We start from the raw sequence: 15,744 nt of genomic DNA, 5'->3' as shown, positions 1-15,744 counted from the left end.
AAAGCAACATAAAAGCAGATACACACCTCTTTATCCCGCTCTAACTGCAGTCCAGCTTCCACTAGACCCGCTTCAAACTCCTCCCTCATAACAGCCTTTTCCTCCTCAGTGAGCCTTGACTCCTCCGTATCTCCTCCAGGTCCACCTCCCTCCCCAGACTCTGCCTCCGGCTCCCACCGGCCAGGTATCGGGAATGGTATACTCCCATTGGATGCAATGGAAAGGCGTCCCTTGGATGCCCGCCTTTTTTTGTATTTGTAGCAAAGGACGTAGTCCACTTTTCTCTTGCCATCAGCGAAATAAAGCCCAGGTCCTAGTTCAATGCCAGACTCCTGCACAAAAGCACACACAGGTAACAAATGAGGTCAGTGATAAGGATCACAAGCAGAGAATTTTGGGTGCATGATAATAAAAGAGCATCCTACACGTGTGTCATGTGATGTTTAAAGCTACAGGGGGGAGTGTTTGCACTCTGAGGGGACCGTACCGGATGAGGGGGCTCGTCACTGTCAGGGGGGGTGATGGGGCTTCCATTGGTGGCATCGATCCCAAGGTCAGACAGCGATCGGGCCAATGACACAAGCTTCGCTGAGTGAATTGACGATGACTCACTCATTTCTGTGGTGACCGGCATACGTTCTTTTCCGTTTCATCCCTCTGTTGGAAAAGAAAAACATGAGTTCAGTATTCAAAATTTGGAATGTCCTGCAGCTCTGACTGGTATTAAAACAAGTTCCATTATGAATGCAACCATTTCCTCCAGAAGGACTGGAATATTTGAGCAAATTGTTCCCAAATATTTCAGAAGGTGACCCCACAGAGGAGCGATGTCTTTTGTGACCATCGTAGGGCTGCACAGTTATTAATATTGTCAAAATCGCAAAGCAGTCAAGAGCAATCTCCAAATTACAGGAGCTGTAATTTTTGACCATTTACCATTATAGATAAAGCATTGTGGTGCGACAGAGATGCCTACAAATCATATTCCAGATGTAAGGCAGCATGTTTGTTTGGTACACACCCCAGCAAAAATCTCAGTGTCAAACTTTTTTTATATTTTTTTTTCTGAAAATGAAATGCAAAACTTCCCCCTAAAATCACAACTTAACTTGCAATATGTCAAAAATAATTGCAATATGATATCTTTTGCATATGAACCAAACCATCTTCACTTGATTATATGTCTACCTTTGGTTTCAAAATACTAAATCTGAAATTATCCACTAAGCAGAATAAAGTCTGTTTTTGTGGAAGCCCGTTAATGCCATTTGGAAAGAATGCAACTTTAAAAAAAAAAAAAAAATATGACAAATAACTTTTCTAGTGGCAGAAATGTGCTTCCATTCATTTGAATCACGATTTTAGCTTCACACATGCATTCAATATTTACATAACAGATGCAATGTTCTATAAATGAGCAGGTTTTCTTTCACTTTGAATGGTTGATTAGGGTATGTTATTATTTAGACATGTCCAGTCCAGAAGACAAATTAAGGTCAATTTCACTTTCAAATATTGTATCTGAAAAATCCCACAGCAGTCAGAGTTTCAATGTGACAGAGTAAGCCAAAGTTAAGCTATCTCATCTCTTTTTTACCCAATTGAAGCTGTAGGCTCAGATTAAGCTCACGCTGCAATCCAAGCGGCACAGTTTACAATCTGTTGGGGGTACTTTGATCACTGGGCTCATTCTTTGGCGATAAAGACGGAAATGTTACGAGGAAATGGAGTAGTTAAGTCTCACACTAATAGAAGCACATGTGCATCCCCAGGCTTCCATCCACCCAAATAAAATGTGGAATAAAATATAAAATATAAAATATGTAAGTGCATAAATTAACACAGCTAATTTTCCTGAAATGTTCAGTTTCTCAAATGTTCCTAAAGATCAGAAATAACAATAAGTGTTGCCAGTATGCATGCTTTCATGATTTTCAGTTGACCTCACAGAGCCCTGATAGGTTGGAGCAATACCTGTGTGTTTTTTTTCCTACATGTGACAACAACATTTGGACATGTCAGTCAGCAGATGCAGGACATTGAGTTGAAGAGGGAGAGGATTGTGACGTGTTTTGATTGAGCTGTCTTTTAAAGGTTGTCTCAAATCTGCCTCCTCAAGTGCTCTCAAACACAAATAAGTGTTTCACATTTTGTGCTCATCTCCATCGGTGACACTGTCTGTTCATACATTGTAGGACATATGCACATATTTTCACATTACAATTTAACGCCCGGGATCAATAAAATATTTCTGATGTCTGATTATGTTTTCTTCATATTTCACACCTCTCCTGTGTGATTTTAAATTATTTTAAATAATCTTTTTATCTTTCACCTCTTGCCTTCACTTTTGCTATTTTTAATATTGTTTTTTAATTAAGTCATTTAGTAATTTAGTTTACCTTTTACATCATATCCCTTTACTCTTTTATTGTAAATCTGTATCCTTTACTATGTTTTACATTTTACTGCTCCATAAAGCACTTTGAATTGCCATGTTGTATAAAGTGTGCTATACAAATAAAGCTGCCTAGTGCTATATTTGAATTAAAATATTAATAACCAAATACCTCCATATCGAAAATTGTGACAATATTACAGCGTTTACTTTTGATGCTTTCACAAAATATATCTCAAAAGAGATGCCGGACAAATAATTATCAGTAATAAGAATGTAACAATTAAGTGGGTAAAGACAAATAATAGAACAACTAGAACAGTCTGAGTTCATAAAATTGTTTCACTTTACTGTGACGCAGCTTTTAAAACAAGAAAAGGACAATATTATACAATATTACGATATCCAAAATGTAAGCGATATCAAGTCTCACATCACGATATCAATATAATATCATTCATTGCCCTGTGCAAATTTAAATGCAAATACGTACTCTACATCATCATCTGTTTTTGCCAGTGAAAGAGAGAGACTATGGCAGCAACAGGGTTAGAGCTGTCTGAGACAAACGCCACGAGACATGCAAATGTGCCAACAGCCAACCAAACAGCACACATATGCACACACTGACAAGGGGCTTCAACCGTCAATCCCATTAGATATGCACACACACCCACAGTAATACCAGTTTACCACGTGTTAGCAAACACAGAGACGAGAGGGTAACAGAGAATATGTCGCTGAGAGTTCAACAGGTCAAAAAGATTTCATGTAAATTAAAAATCCATCAGGACACAGTGGTTCCCAGATTTTTTGGAACTTGTTGAATTGGTTGAAACAAAGGGAATCTGTATGGACTTGCTGGTAATGCACAGCATCATTATAGGCTGATTTAGGACGGCAAGGGACATGAATTGATTCATGGCACACTTTTATAACATAGCATATTTTTGTCTAAGGGCTTGGGGGAAAGTATGAAGCATTTTCAGTTCAAAAAGCTTAAAACTGAGTGAAGTCATCATGAGTCTTTTCTTTAAAAGTCCAAGTCAAGTTGCAAGTTTTTTAGATTTTGTAAAGTCATGTTTAAAGGCATCAAATCTGTACCTCAAGTCTGACTCAGTCCACACCTCTGGGTGCAAGTATCAATATCTCACAAAAAAACAGAGAAATGTATGCCTTCACTCTTCTTGTGATAGCTCACATTTTTCTTGCATCCCGAGATCATAACATGTAGATATCTGTAGGATATGCATACATGCTTATATGGTTGTTTTAGGAGAAACATTAGGGTCTGAGTTTGTTTATCTCATATGCTGTTAGAGCCACATGGTCCATATGTGCAGTGCATTGGTCATAGCTTATTAGCAGACATGATATCTTTTCCCCGATGGCTAATGATCATGCTGCCTGGAAGCATCTTTTTTTCTTCACCTACCAGCCAATACGCATGCACACTTTGCAGGCACTTTAATTAAGCACCTATCACCTATCTGGTCTAACAGAACTGGCCTAACAGAACTATTTTCTTATTCTCACTATTTACTCTCCTTATAGGAGAACTAGGGGCTGGACTGCATGGCAAGACTCTGATGTGATTGTTCTCATTAAATTCTGCCGAAATAATTTATTTGAGCATAGCAGTTTACCAGAGGTCCAGTCTATGGTATCATACACCATATTGCGCTTCCTGCTATATTTTATTACCTTTTTAACTAAGTTTCTAAATCGAGGTATTAGTCCTCTTTGTGCTCATTTTAAGGTATTTTTATATGTCCTTCCTGCCTACTCACGCGGGAGAAGACACAGGAGGAAGGCGCAAATGCGTCCTCCAAGTGTGCGGCTCTGCGCGAGGCTTAAAGGCCAGTAAGCTCTCTGACAGCTCAACAGCAGAGCTGATTGCTCCCTTTCTAATGCCACAACAGGAAACATACAACTCAAACAAAGACTTTGGTTTGAAATTATGTCATGAATCACATTAAAGTGCAAATCAAATGGACTTTCAGCAAACTTTCACCTTAACCACCAGTGCACCTGTCTGTAGGTTATTTATAAAATCAATTCAAGGCAAAAACACGAACAGCAAAGCCTACATCAAACTAATTCATTCCCATTTTAACTAATTAATCCTCGGACAGGTGTCAAGAGCCGCTTTTTCCATAAATATGTGTTTAATTAAACGCTCGTGGACGCAACAGTTGTCTGCACCCAGATGGTCAGATGGAAGAAAAAAAGAAAAGAAAAAAAAACAGCCTCAGCCAGGCTGCACGTGCCACTGCAGCCACCGGGGGACTGAAATATCCCCAGTGGTTCAGGTCGTGCTATGCTCAAGGAGTACTGTTCACACAAGCATTTAGGCTTAAACAAATGAGTGCAAAAGTGCAGAAACGCGATAAAAGCCGACAGCGGACAATATAATTCACATCAAAAGTGACAAAGGTCAAGTGCGCACTTTCTTAAAATCACACTTTCCATGAAACAAAATGAAAAAGTGGACTCACCAGTGCTCGTGGAGGATCAGTGCTTCGCTATGGAGATGGATGATAAGACGCGCGAGGTGCACAGTTGGCGAGTGGCTGAGATGGTGGACAATCCGCGCGCGCTCCCGGAACCCCTGGCTTAACACGCGCGCGCTGAGGGCGGCTAATTCCCTGACCGTTTCATACGGGAGGGAAAGAAGCTGTGATGCATATTATCGATGCAAAAGGTGAGGGTGTGAGTAAGCCCGGTAGGGAAGAAAGAGTTTACAGGTGACCAGACCTGAGGGTGAACTTCGCCTACCCTCTGCAGGAACAGATGATAAAATAAAATACATAAATAAAATACAAATGCATTAAAAAAAATTTTAAAAAGTGAAAAACCAGTGCAAAATAAGCTTATTATCTCATTTAGTGCGGAAAAAAATCCACTATTCAATTTGTTTATTATTAAAGTTGATTATAATTAGAGGCCAACCCCAAAAACATTAAATATAAGTTTAAACTTTATTTCATTTATACAGCACTAAAGCAAAACAGGTTTTGCACCAAAGTGCTACACAAAGACAGACATATGTGTACAAATACAAGCGTAGAGACATAAAAGTGCAGAGATGGGTTAAACCAAATTAAACAAACTAAACACAATTCAAACCCAAGGAATTGGATTATTTTAAAAAGTAGAAAAATCTGGTCCAATACAATTTAATCCACCAAAAAAAGGTCTTAAGGTGCATCTTAAAAGCATCAACAGACTCAGCTGGTCTGATGGCTTCTGGCAGGCTATTCCAGAACATATGCTGCTATAGAAAAATCCTTGTGCCCAGACTTTCTTTTCCACAAACAGAGTAAATAATCATTTGAAATAAAGAAAAGCTATGAAGTTTTACTGAAGTTTGTTGTAACTTTACTCAGTAATGTTATGCTACTGGTATTTTTTTGAATATGGTTTACTTGATTAAATCATAAACTTGCTCAATACTGATCAACTTTGTTTTAAATTCAAAATTTATCTCAGTAACCCTATGAAAAAGAAAATCTGAAAATCTGTTAAGATTTTTGAATAGATTGAAAGTGTTAACAACAAACATCAATCTCTTTAAATCCAGACATTTTAATTGTAATATTCAAAATGCAACAATACACAGACAAAAAGTAGTGCTTACAGAAACTGGCATATTTGTTTCATTGTTATTAGTGTTGTTATTTGTGGGCACATGTTTGCTTGGATACACACACACACATGCACACTGACTGCATTTATAAACTCTCTCTCTCACTCTCTCTAGGTGCAGTGGTTGGACAGACAGTCGCATGCGGTGACAGACAGGACAGTCTGGTGGCTGCGGGTGCCATTGGCACACAGGACGGGAACACTGAGAGGCTCCGTCTCCACAGCAGCACAGCACACACACTCCTGCTCCACAGCAGCCCTCTCCAGAGAATACATGGACTTACTGCGACATTTGCCCTGACAGACAGATGGACAGATGGACAGGTGGACAGCACCACAGGAGGACACAGAAAGGGTGGGATGGTGAGGGACAGTGTGACACTATGATTTCATTGAACTTTGCACACTAATCCCAGAGGGAAAAAAAGTATTAATCATCACGCATGTCTGTGTGTGTGTGTCTAGTCTCTTACCTCACAATAGTGCAATTCAATCTGCTGCTCTGATTGGCAATCATCCACTTTAATGTAGTTAAGCGTTCCTGCTGTCCTACGACACTCTGGCTCGGTACCTTCACACATGCACACACTCTTATTAAAATCAAAATATTCAATTAAAAATCACTATTTTCTTGCAGTGTGCAAGACTGGCACACTGCCAGTCTTGCAGAGGACACAGCTCTACTTACATATTTCACAGCAGGTTGTGCCAATCTGGCTGACTTTCCCCTGAAAACAAATAGGAGAGAAACATTTAATACAAACTTGCGTCTGATACAGAGGTTCAGGAGTGGGAGTACTGGGAGACTGTAGGGCATGTTGTGTAGTGGTCGTACCCCCTGGTCTAGGCAAGTTTGGCGGTCAAAAGGAGGGCATGTGGTCACTTTGGTTTGCAGGACAAGATCTCCTTTACTATTTACACCACAGGTATACATGTTGCAACCATCCTTACTTGTGGTGTTAACCTGGAGGGAGAGAGGCACATATGTATATATAGTATGTATACAATTTGTATGCTGCAAAAAAGCTGTTCACTCAATTTTAAAATGTACAACCATTAAATGAAAAGCAAATATTACACTTACAATCAATATTTTTTATTTTGGTGACACTACTCCATTGATCCAACATACAATTATAGTATACTATGGCATAGTATATTATAGTAGAGTGTAGCACAGCATAGCATAGCATAGCATAGCATAGCATAGTACAATATTGGATTCCATTGGTTTTTGCTAGCCAGCAGATATCTTGCCTAAGACATCCTCCTTCTTGTTCTGGCATTACCTTGGCCTCTAGCACAACTGCAAGGAACCTCAGAGATTGAATTTAAAATCCTCCTCCTTATTTACAAAGCTCTAAATGGTCAGGCTCTGTCCTAATTGTCGCAGCTCATATTTCCTTACCAACCCTCAAGATCACTGCGCTCTGAAAACACAGGGTTACTTGTGGTTCCCAAAGTCTCCAAAAGTAGGATGGGAGCCAGAACCATGCTCCTCTTTTATGAAACCATCTTCCAGTTTCGGTCAGGGAGGCAGACACTGTCTCCACTTTTAAGGATAGACTTATGACCTTCCTCTTTGATAAAGTGTATAATTAGGGCTGGCTAAGGTTGCCTGGACCAGCCCATAGTTAGGCTGACATAAACTGAATCTGCTGGGGGACTTTTTAGATACACTGAGCTCCGTTTTCCTTCTCTTGCTCCCTCCATCTGAAAATTCTCATGTGTGTTTACTGCACTACACTAACTACATTGCCTCTTCGGAGTATTCCTGCTCCCTTGTTTCCTAGTTTTCCCGGATCCTGGCTGTAATCTTGGCTGCAACCTTGGCTGCGACTGATTGTGGTGATGGCTGTGCTAGTTCTGTGACCCTGCCTTCGGTCGTACTTGTGCTGTGGCTGCCTGATACTGTACCCCCAGTTCCCCTGATCGTGGTCTTGATTTGCCTTTGCTGTGGTCCTGCCTGAACCTACGCCTGTGTTGTGGGTACTGGTTGCGCTGATGCTGTAATCCTGCTTGACGCAACCTTCCACTGCCATTATTATGAACCACACCTCCACTATCAATATAGGCATGGGACTCTTATCAACACCCACAATATTATCATAGAGTGCATTTAGTAATTTCACACCTATCATTATTGTAATTTAACACGCGTTTGTTTCCATTATTGGGGTGCATCTCTCCCACTCTCTTCCCCTCTCTCTTTCTCTTTCTTTTTCATCATAATTGTTATTCAGTTGTTATTTACGGCATCTATTGCACGTCTGTCTGTCCTGAAAGAGGGATCTCTCATCATCCTCTGCCGCTCTTCCTGAGGTTTCTTTGTTTTTCTTTTTTCCTCCGTTACAGGGGTTCTTTTTCAGGAGTTTTTCCTTAGATGATGTGAGGGTCTAAGGACAGAGGGATGTTGTATGCTGTGATGCCCTCTGAGGCAAAGCGTGTTTTGTGATAATGGGCTTTATAAATAAAATTGACTTGGCTTGATGTGACTTGACAGTATAATACAATATAACATAATATAACATCATTTAATGTAGTATAGTATATTATAGCTCAGTACAGTATCGTGTAGCAAATCAATATAGTATGGTATACCCTCACATAGTGTCAATAGAATGGTACAGTATAACACAGTATATAGTATAGTATATTACAATATACAGTAGAATAGTGTAGCATAGTAAAGCATAGTAGATTAGAGTACAGTATTAGTATGCTAACCTAGCATAGTATAGTATATTATAGTATAGTACAGTGCAGTATAATGTAGTTTAGCAGAGTGTATCCGAGCAAAGCACAGAACAGCATAGCATAGTACAGTACAGTGCAGTAAAGTACAGTATAATGCTGTGTTTCCTTGTAATGGAAAATGAGTCTGTGTGATTGTGTCTGTCTGCATTCTTTGTGTGGCAGGCTTCATGAGCAAAGCAAAGCACCTACCTGCACACTGATGAGTTTTCCGTCTGGCCTTTGCATGAAGCAGGCAGTGGGAACACATCGACCACAGCAAGCATCTTCCTCCTTCTGCAGAGTGTATCCCTGAAAACATTGTGGTTATCGTGCATGTTAGTCGATATAGGTAGACATCAGGAGAACATTATTGTAAACATAAAGACATACATTTGCCTAGATCCTTTTGTGCAAATTACTAATTCATTATTTACCTCTGTGAATAGAGGGAATGATGGAAAATGATGTGGCCGCAATTTAATGATGAGCAAGGACGAATGTGGTAAATGGATTAGAAAATGTCTGATGAAAATGACTAAATGTATTGGTTAGTCATGATGGTGATAATGATGACAAATGATAATGGTGACAATAAAACTAATGCTGTTTACCATAGGGCATGTGGGACAGCTGATTCTCCTGCAGGACAGTCTGTATTTCCTCACGGCACCGTCCTCCACCATACACTCACAGTGTGTACACACATCAACCATCAGTCTCTCTCCTGCCTGTACACACACACACACACACACACACACACAAAGCATTGAAGGAACTGTTCAAAATGATCCAATATAAAAGAAGAGTGTTGCTTTCATGCACAACTTACTCCTATCACAGTGTTGTTGAGGACACAGGCATTCATTGGAGCTGTGGAGAAAAAGCACAAATAATGTCATTGCCATTCATTTAACAATACATTAAAGATGAAACATTACATTTTTCAACTTTCCGCCTTTAGTGTTTCATGTGGTATTATTGTTGGCACTGCTGTTGCAAGGACAACCTGATGGCTTTATGTTTTCCTTAGAGCCTTGCAACAATCCACAACAAAGAACATGCTACATGTTGTTTTCTTACTTAGTTAGTTACTCTTGTTGTTCTACTATCCGTGAATACTGGGGATGTAACTGCAAAAATTTACTTACAACTAACAGCGAAAAGAAAAGCGCTAATCTCTCCCTGTGCTATGGTTGACGCACTTTGTTTGTACACCTTCATTTTCTGGGGCGATCTGTAGCAGACAGAATTGCATTGTGAGGGGCTTATGGAGTGCTACAGTGATGAGTTTTTTTTTTCTTGTAGGCCATCCAGAGGTTAGCATCACTCTGGTTCCCTTGATAAATTAAAAAAAAAAACAATGGGACAACTTGTAAAAGTCTCTGTCTTCATTTCCTCAGATTTTTGGGAAGATTGGTCTAGCCTGTATAACTCATTTAAGTTGCTGCCATTGATAAGTCTGTCTCTGTTTTCACTTGGTCGGCTTATTATTAGCCCTTGGGGCCCGCCTTATTATTACACACACTCATATCACTCTGCACATAAAATGCACTTATTTTTTCTCCTTATTTTTCGTTTTTTCTAACCAACATAAGTCCTAATCATAAATATCAAATAGTCATTCATTTTCAAAATTTTTAACCCTTTAAATGCCAGGTTGTTGAAAAAAAAAACAAAACTAAACAACATGAATTATTTTCAATATACTACATGCTAAGTGAATTAATATTTTTTGTTTATACCAGCCTGGGATGTGTCAGTGATTAGCATTGATTTTTGTACATTATTATTTTTGTATGCAGTGTCAAATACTAACACTACTAATACTACAGTTTTGCACACAAAATGCGCTTTCAAGATCAGGCTATAAAAATATTATACATTATGATTTTTCTGCTTTCATTAAGTTTGCCTTTAATCAATATCAATCCAAATCATAAATATCAAACATTCATTAATTTTTAGAATTTTAACTCTTTAATCCATGTATGCCAGAGTGAAGTTAGCTAAACATTAACCTGCTATAGCAAGAGAAAATGTCACTATCGAAAAGTCTAAAGAGAAAAGCTGACAGTGAAAATAAGGCATTCATCTAAGAATGGAAAGACAAGTATGCTTCATCCTACCTGGTTTCCTAAATGCAAAGCCGGTGTGTATTATCTGCAGTGCAGCTGTCGCTACGTCTAAAGATTATAATATTAGACGGCAAGTCAATGGATGGTATCATTGCCTCTGTGAAACAGGTGCCCCTTTCTGCGAGGTCCGCTACTCCCCGCATAGACACGCTGTCGAATTTTCGGTAATCTATGTAGTCTGTATTTTTATAGTAATGAGCTATTCGTCATAGTGATAGTTGCATCATTGTGTCATTTATGTCAGATTCTGCTTTTTCTACACTGTTTTTCACAAAATTAACTCAATGACCTTTGTTCCTGTTCACAAGCATGGCACTGTGGCCCACAGTCACATAAGCAAAATAAGGTGGGAATGACCTGCTGCTATTTTTTCATACTACACATCCCATGTCACTATTTCAGCACCAGGTGCTGTCTCTATTTGGATATATATATAGTCCATTTGTGGGACTGTCAGTCCAATGTTGTATTAAAAAAAAAAATCATATTATGAAAATAATCTGGCGGGCCAGATATTATTACTCGAGGGCCAATGTCGGGCCGCAGGCAGGACATTGCCCATTACTGCTATAAAGCCTCTGGGGTCTCATTCAGCCACATGTCAGCAACCACCTGGACTGGACAACTGGACTTGCTGAGGTGTCTTAAAGACGTTTCACTTCTCCAAAAGGCTTCTTCCGTTCTAAAAGTTGACTGGCTGAGAGCTGGGGTATAAAGCCTAGGTTGACCATTAGTAAGCCAGTGATCAAGGTGTTATTATTATACAACAATAACATTGTGCAGCATTTACCTCATAATGATAAGTTAAAAGAAAAAATGTATTTCCACTTTAAACTCCTGGCTGTGTAAGGTCAGGTGAGGTGGCTCTGGTATGATACCAGTGTGACAGAGTCATCTGCTGGACACACAGTGCAGCTGCGACTCAGTACACAAAGTGTGTATCATATGACTGAAAGGAGTAACATCAGTTTCCTTGTACTGCCTTCAGATGTCTTTCACAAGCATTTAAACTTTAAAAAGGCAACAAGCAATTTAACAAAAACTGTCCCACAGATTTACAAATTTTGATTTGTTTGTTCATTTTGTTGTTTGTTTGACTAATTTTCGTGTAATTTCCTTGGAACTTTTTATTAATGCCTTGCTCATTTCCTTTTTACCATTCCCTGTCAATATTGCCATCTCCCTATGATTTTGAAAGAAATCAAACAAATTTGCACTGGTTTCTTCAGGCATTTAAAATCATGCCTGCTAGTTGAAAGGCAGTCTTCTCATTCATTATGTCGCCCTGCAGTACAGATTACTGTGGCTGTTTCTCTGTTTTTTTGTGTTGACCTGGGTGTGAATGTGTGTTTACCGCAGTGGCAGCGGGGGCAGCAGTCCTGGGTGTCACAGCGTAACTCGGTTCCCAGTGGGCAGGATGGAGTGTCCAGAGCAGAGCAGCTAACGTTTGTTGCAGAGATGTACACCTCATCTCTCACTTTCACACACCGATGTAACACACATTTATCATGTGGAGACTGCCATACCTCTCCCACCTATCAACAGACACAGAGATTAGAGATTTAACATAAAATTTCAGAAAACTTGAAGTACAGGCAAATATTTGCCTTAAAACAAGTTATCACCTTGGGAGGTTTTAAGGTGATATTTGATGTTTAAATTTTTAGCCTATGTCTTATCTTTTGTCTAAAAATGTATGGAGTTTTACAATAAATATCTTTAAAATCGCTTTTCTTAATATGACTTTCCATTTTTATTCCTGTCTATATTCTGAGGGTTTATATTTGACAGTTTTTTCTTCCCTTGACTTGACTCTAATGTGTCAAATGTGTTTACGCCCGGCTTTATCCAGTGTTCAGATTTTGTTCTGCAAATTAGTGTATATTTAGTTGGACAATGTCAGCATTCCTTTGTCTTTTTCAGTTTAATTATGGCCTGAATTTTGTGGTAAATAATAATTTTATCTCTTATAATTTTCTATTTGGACTTTTCATTTGAATTATGACCATACATATGCAAACATACAATTAAAGAGGAAACTTGTAATATAAAAAAAACAAAACAAAACAAAACAAAACAAAATGTCTTACTGTAAGTAATCAACTTGGGAAGTTTTATGGTGGTATGAAATTCTACACATCACACCTTTATGAGTGCTATTGACAATTATAGGAAACATACAAACATACCCGTCTGAGGCTTTGCCCAAACAGAGTGTCCCCTCGCATCTCCCCCTCTGACTCCATGCAGCTGGTCGGTGTGCACTTCCCACAGCACTCCGCTGTTGATGGAGTGTATGTGGAGCCCTGAAATATATAATAAATACATAAGAATGAATGATTATGGAAGCATAATTTAATGTGTATGTTTGGTGTTCGCGTGTCTCACCAGAGGGCAGGTTCGATCACACACAGGCGGCGCACACTGAGCAGTGTGCAGTGATGTGTCTTTGTCCTGGAGCTGGGAGCAGCTGCACTTTTTGCATCCTTCCTCCCATTCACTCCCCACTGGGTGAACCACACCACCAACCACACACACCTGGAGAGACACACAGAATGATAACACCAGATAATTTGTACAGTGACAACATAAAAGGAAACTGATGCATTTAATTTGCATCCAAACACGCACTCACCTTATCTGGAAGGCAGCTGGTTTCTGTGCAGCCACAGTCGTTAGTAGAGGAGGACGTGATGAATCCGGCAGGGCAAGTGTGTGTGAAGTTCTGGCAGTTGCACACACACTCAAACACATCGCAGCACTTTGTGTTTTTCACTGACAGTCGGCGATGTGTAGGACAAGCGGGGGGAGTTTGAAGAGCACATTCTTCTTTTTTGCAGACTGTTGACAGGGGGAAAGAGATGAAGAGAAACGTGAAGGAGATCACATAAGTTTGTGCTCTGTTTCATGTCTGCGTGTGAGTACGTGCCAGAGAAAAGCGGAGCGCCAACATCACAGAGATGAAGATGTAAAAGGCATACCGCACTCGTGTATAGGTTGACATTCCCCGGGGTTTTTCAGAACCAAAGCCTGACCGTCCTCACACCGGGGCACTTCAGGCGGGTCACATGTCACCATATCACACACTGAAAAGTCACAGAGTGGGACAGTCTGTTGCAGGTTGGCAAAATACACACTCTGAGATGCCTGATACATACAGCATTGACAAATGTAAAGCCAAATTTGAATTCATGATTGAAGATGTTTTTTTCATGAGCTTTTCAGCACAAAGGTGGCAGAGGTTTATTGATTTATCGATAGCAATAAATTACATTGACCAATATATTCTGGCATTCAGAACTAACTTTCCAAAATCTCCTCTAGATCCCAATCAGACCTACTGTGCATTCCAACACTTATACTACCATACTATTTAGTATGCCAGAAACACATTTAGTATGTCCCAGTGCATAGTATTTCACATGTAGTAATACCAATGATTTTCTACGGCATCTGGTTGCATTTTGCAGTATGCAAGCCAACATGTTTTCTGGTTCCTCTGACCTACAGTCCTGTGACCTACTGTCAACTGAGCTGCAAACAGATGATAGCTCTTAACAGATAAGAGAAGCCACAATAACGGGTGACAGGGCATTCAAGAGACTGATGACAGGTTGAATTGTAATTAGAGCCTGACCGCTACTGGATTTGTTGGGCTGATACCGATATCTATCTATTACATTCTATTCTATATTATACAATCTATTCTGTCTATTATCTATCTATCTATACTACAAACAATGCAAAGCAACAACAGCAGAGCTCTCCAGGTTGACCATGTCTCTGTCGAGCTCTGCAAATGGCGTTTTGTTTTATATCCAAGGTTTTATGAGCAAATGAGCAGATTTATGAGCAAAAAGGTCAAAGTTCAGGTTGTAGTGCTATAATGAAGTAGTATGTCCTGGTTGTGTGCATACTGCATGCAACAGTATATATTTTGTAAGGACAGCTGCAATACCAACTAAAAGTAAAGAGAAAATGTATGCAATTCACAAAGCAGCATACATATACAAACACATATTATAGCACTGACAGTTTTTTTTTCTTCCTTCCTTCTTCTTTCATCCTACTTATGTGATGAGGCTGCTGTAATATTGGCTCTTTGAATAGAAACATTGTAGTAATGCTATGTAGTGTTGTTGTACATACCACACTCATACTCTGGGCAGCACTTAGACTCTCTCTTTTCTCTCAGGACCTGACAAGGTCCACACACTGGAGCTGTGCATGCACAAAGATCATTAATTAATATGGTGTTAAACCTGAACCCACAATGCAACACTGGTAATATTTGAGGGTTTTAGTAGTAGTAGTAAGATGAGAAGTGCTTGCCTTTGACATCATTGCAGGGCCGGGCAGTGCAGTTGATGTGTTGTTGATCCAAACACATGCAAATCAAACATGGGTTCTCATCTGGTACCCAACTCTGCATGTACTGTACAAACAAATCAAACCATGCTCACTTTCATTGGTTATATCAGAAATAAGCACTAGAGGGAGCTCACAGCACACTTCAATGATGAACACTTCAAAGATTGCCCCATCCAATTTGAACAGCATGTTACTTTAATTAACCCAACGTGGGTTGGCATCAGTTTTCTTGTGCTGCATTCACATGCCTTTCATAAACATTTAAAATTTTCAAACATGCGCAAGTTGGTTTGATTTCTTACAAAAACATGAAAAAAAGGCAACTAGAAACTTGACATGAAATGTCCTGCAAATTGCAAGAAATAAGTAAAAGTGACAAGTGTAGTGGATGGTGAGGACAACTCTTGATAAGAAGATATTCAAAACCTACCCAAAACTGAAACTTATTTTGGAGAT

The 15,744-nt window shown here is 39.4% G+C and overlaps 2 protein-coding genes across 2 annotated transcripts in view; both read right to left on the bottom strand.

The window, feature by feature from the left end:
- Positions 1-634, bottom strand: part of LOC121950380 (anoctamin-2) — a 28,331-nt gene extending 27,697 nt beyond the window's left edge. Inside the window, 2 exon segments of the mRNA XM_042496362.1 lie at positions 27-332; positions 488-634. Of these exon segments, the coding sequence (XP_042352296.1) occupies positions 27-332; positions 488-634 (453 nt within the window).
- Positions 635-5,360: 4,726 nt separating this feature from the next.
- vwf (von Willebrand factor) overlaps positions 5,361-15,744 on the bottom strand; it is a 38,775-nt gene continuing 28,391 nt past the window's right edge. Inside the window, exons 40-53 of the mRNA XM_042495659.1 lie at positions 15,250-15,352; positions 15,067-15,138; positions 13,899-14,003; positions 13,553-13,758; positions 13,306-13,455; positions 13,107-13,223; positions 12,272-12,452; positions 9,612-9,652; positions 9,394-9,510; positions 8,993-9,091; positions 6,882-7,010; positions 6,735-6,774; positions 6,520-6,617; positions 5,361-6,343 (exon numbers count right to left, since the gene is read on the bottom strand). Of these exons, the coding sequence (XP_042351593.1) occupies positions 6,158-6,343; positions 6,520-6,617; positions 6,735-6,774; positions 6,882-7,010; positions 8,993-9,091; positions 9,394-9,510; positions 9,612-9,652; positions 12,272-12,452; positions 13,107-13,223; positions 13,306-13,455; positions 13,553-13,758; positions 13,899-14,003; positions 15,067-15,138; positions 15,250-15,352 (1,644 nt within the window). The 3' untranslated portion in view covers positions 5,361-6,157. The remainder of the gene's footprint in view (positions 6,344-6,519; positions 6,618-6,734; positions 6,775-6,881; positions 7,011-8,992; positions 9,092-9,393; positions 9,511-9,611; positions 9,653-12,271; positions 12,453-13,106; positions 13,224-13,305; positions 13,456-13,552; positions 13,759-13,898; positions 14,004-15,066; positions 15,139-15,249; positions 15,353-15,744) is intronic.

Source organism: Plectropomus leopardus, chromosome 11 (assembly GCF_008729295.1).
Source record: "Plectropomus leopardus isolate mb chromosome 11, YSFRI_Pleo_2.0, whole genome shotgun sequence".
In the NCBI taxonomy this organism is placed as follows: domain Eukaryota; kingdom Metazoa; phylum Chordata; class Actinopteri; order Perciformes; family Serranidae; genus Plectropomus; species Plectropomus leopardus.
Note: the sequence above shows the minus strand (reverse complement) of the source record. Positions and strands in the feature narration are given on the sequence as shown.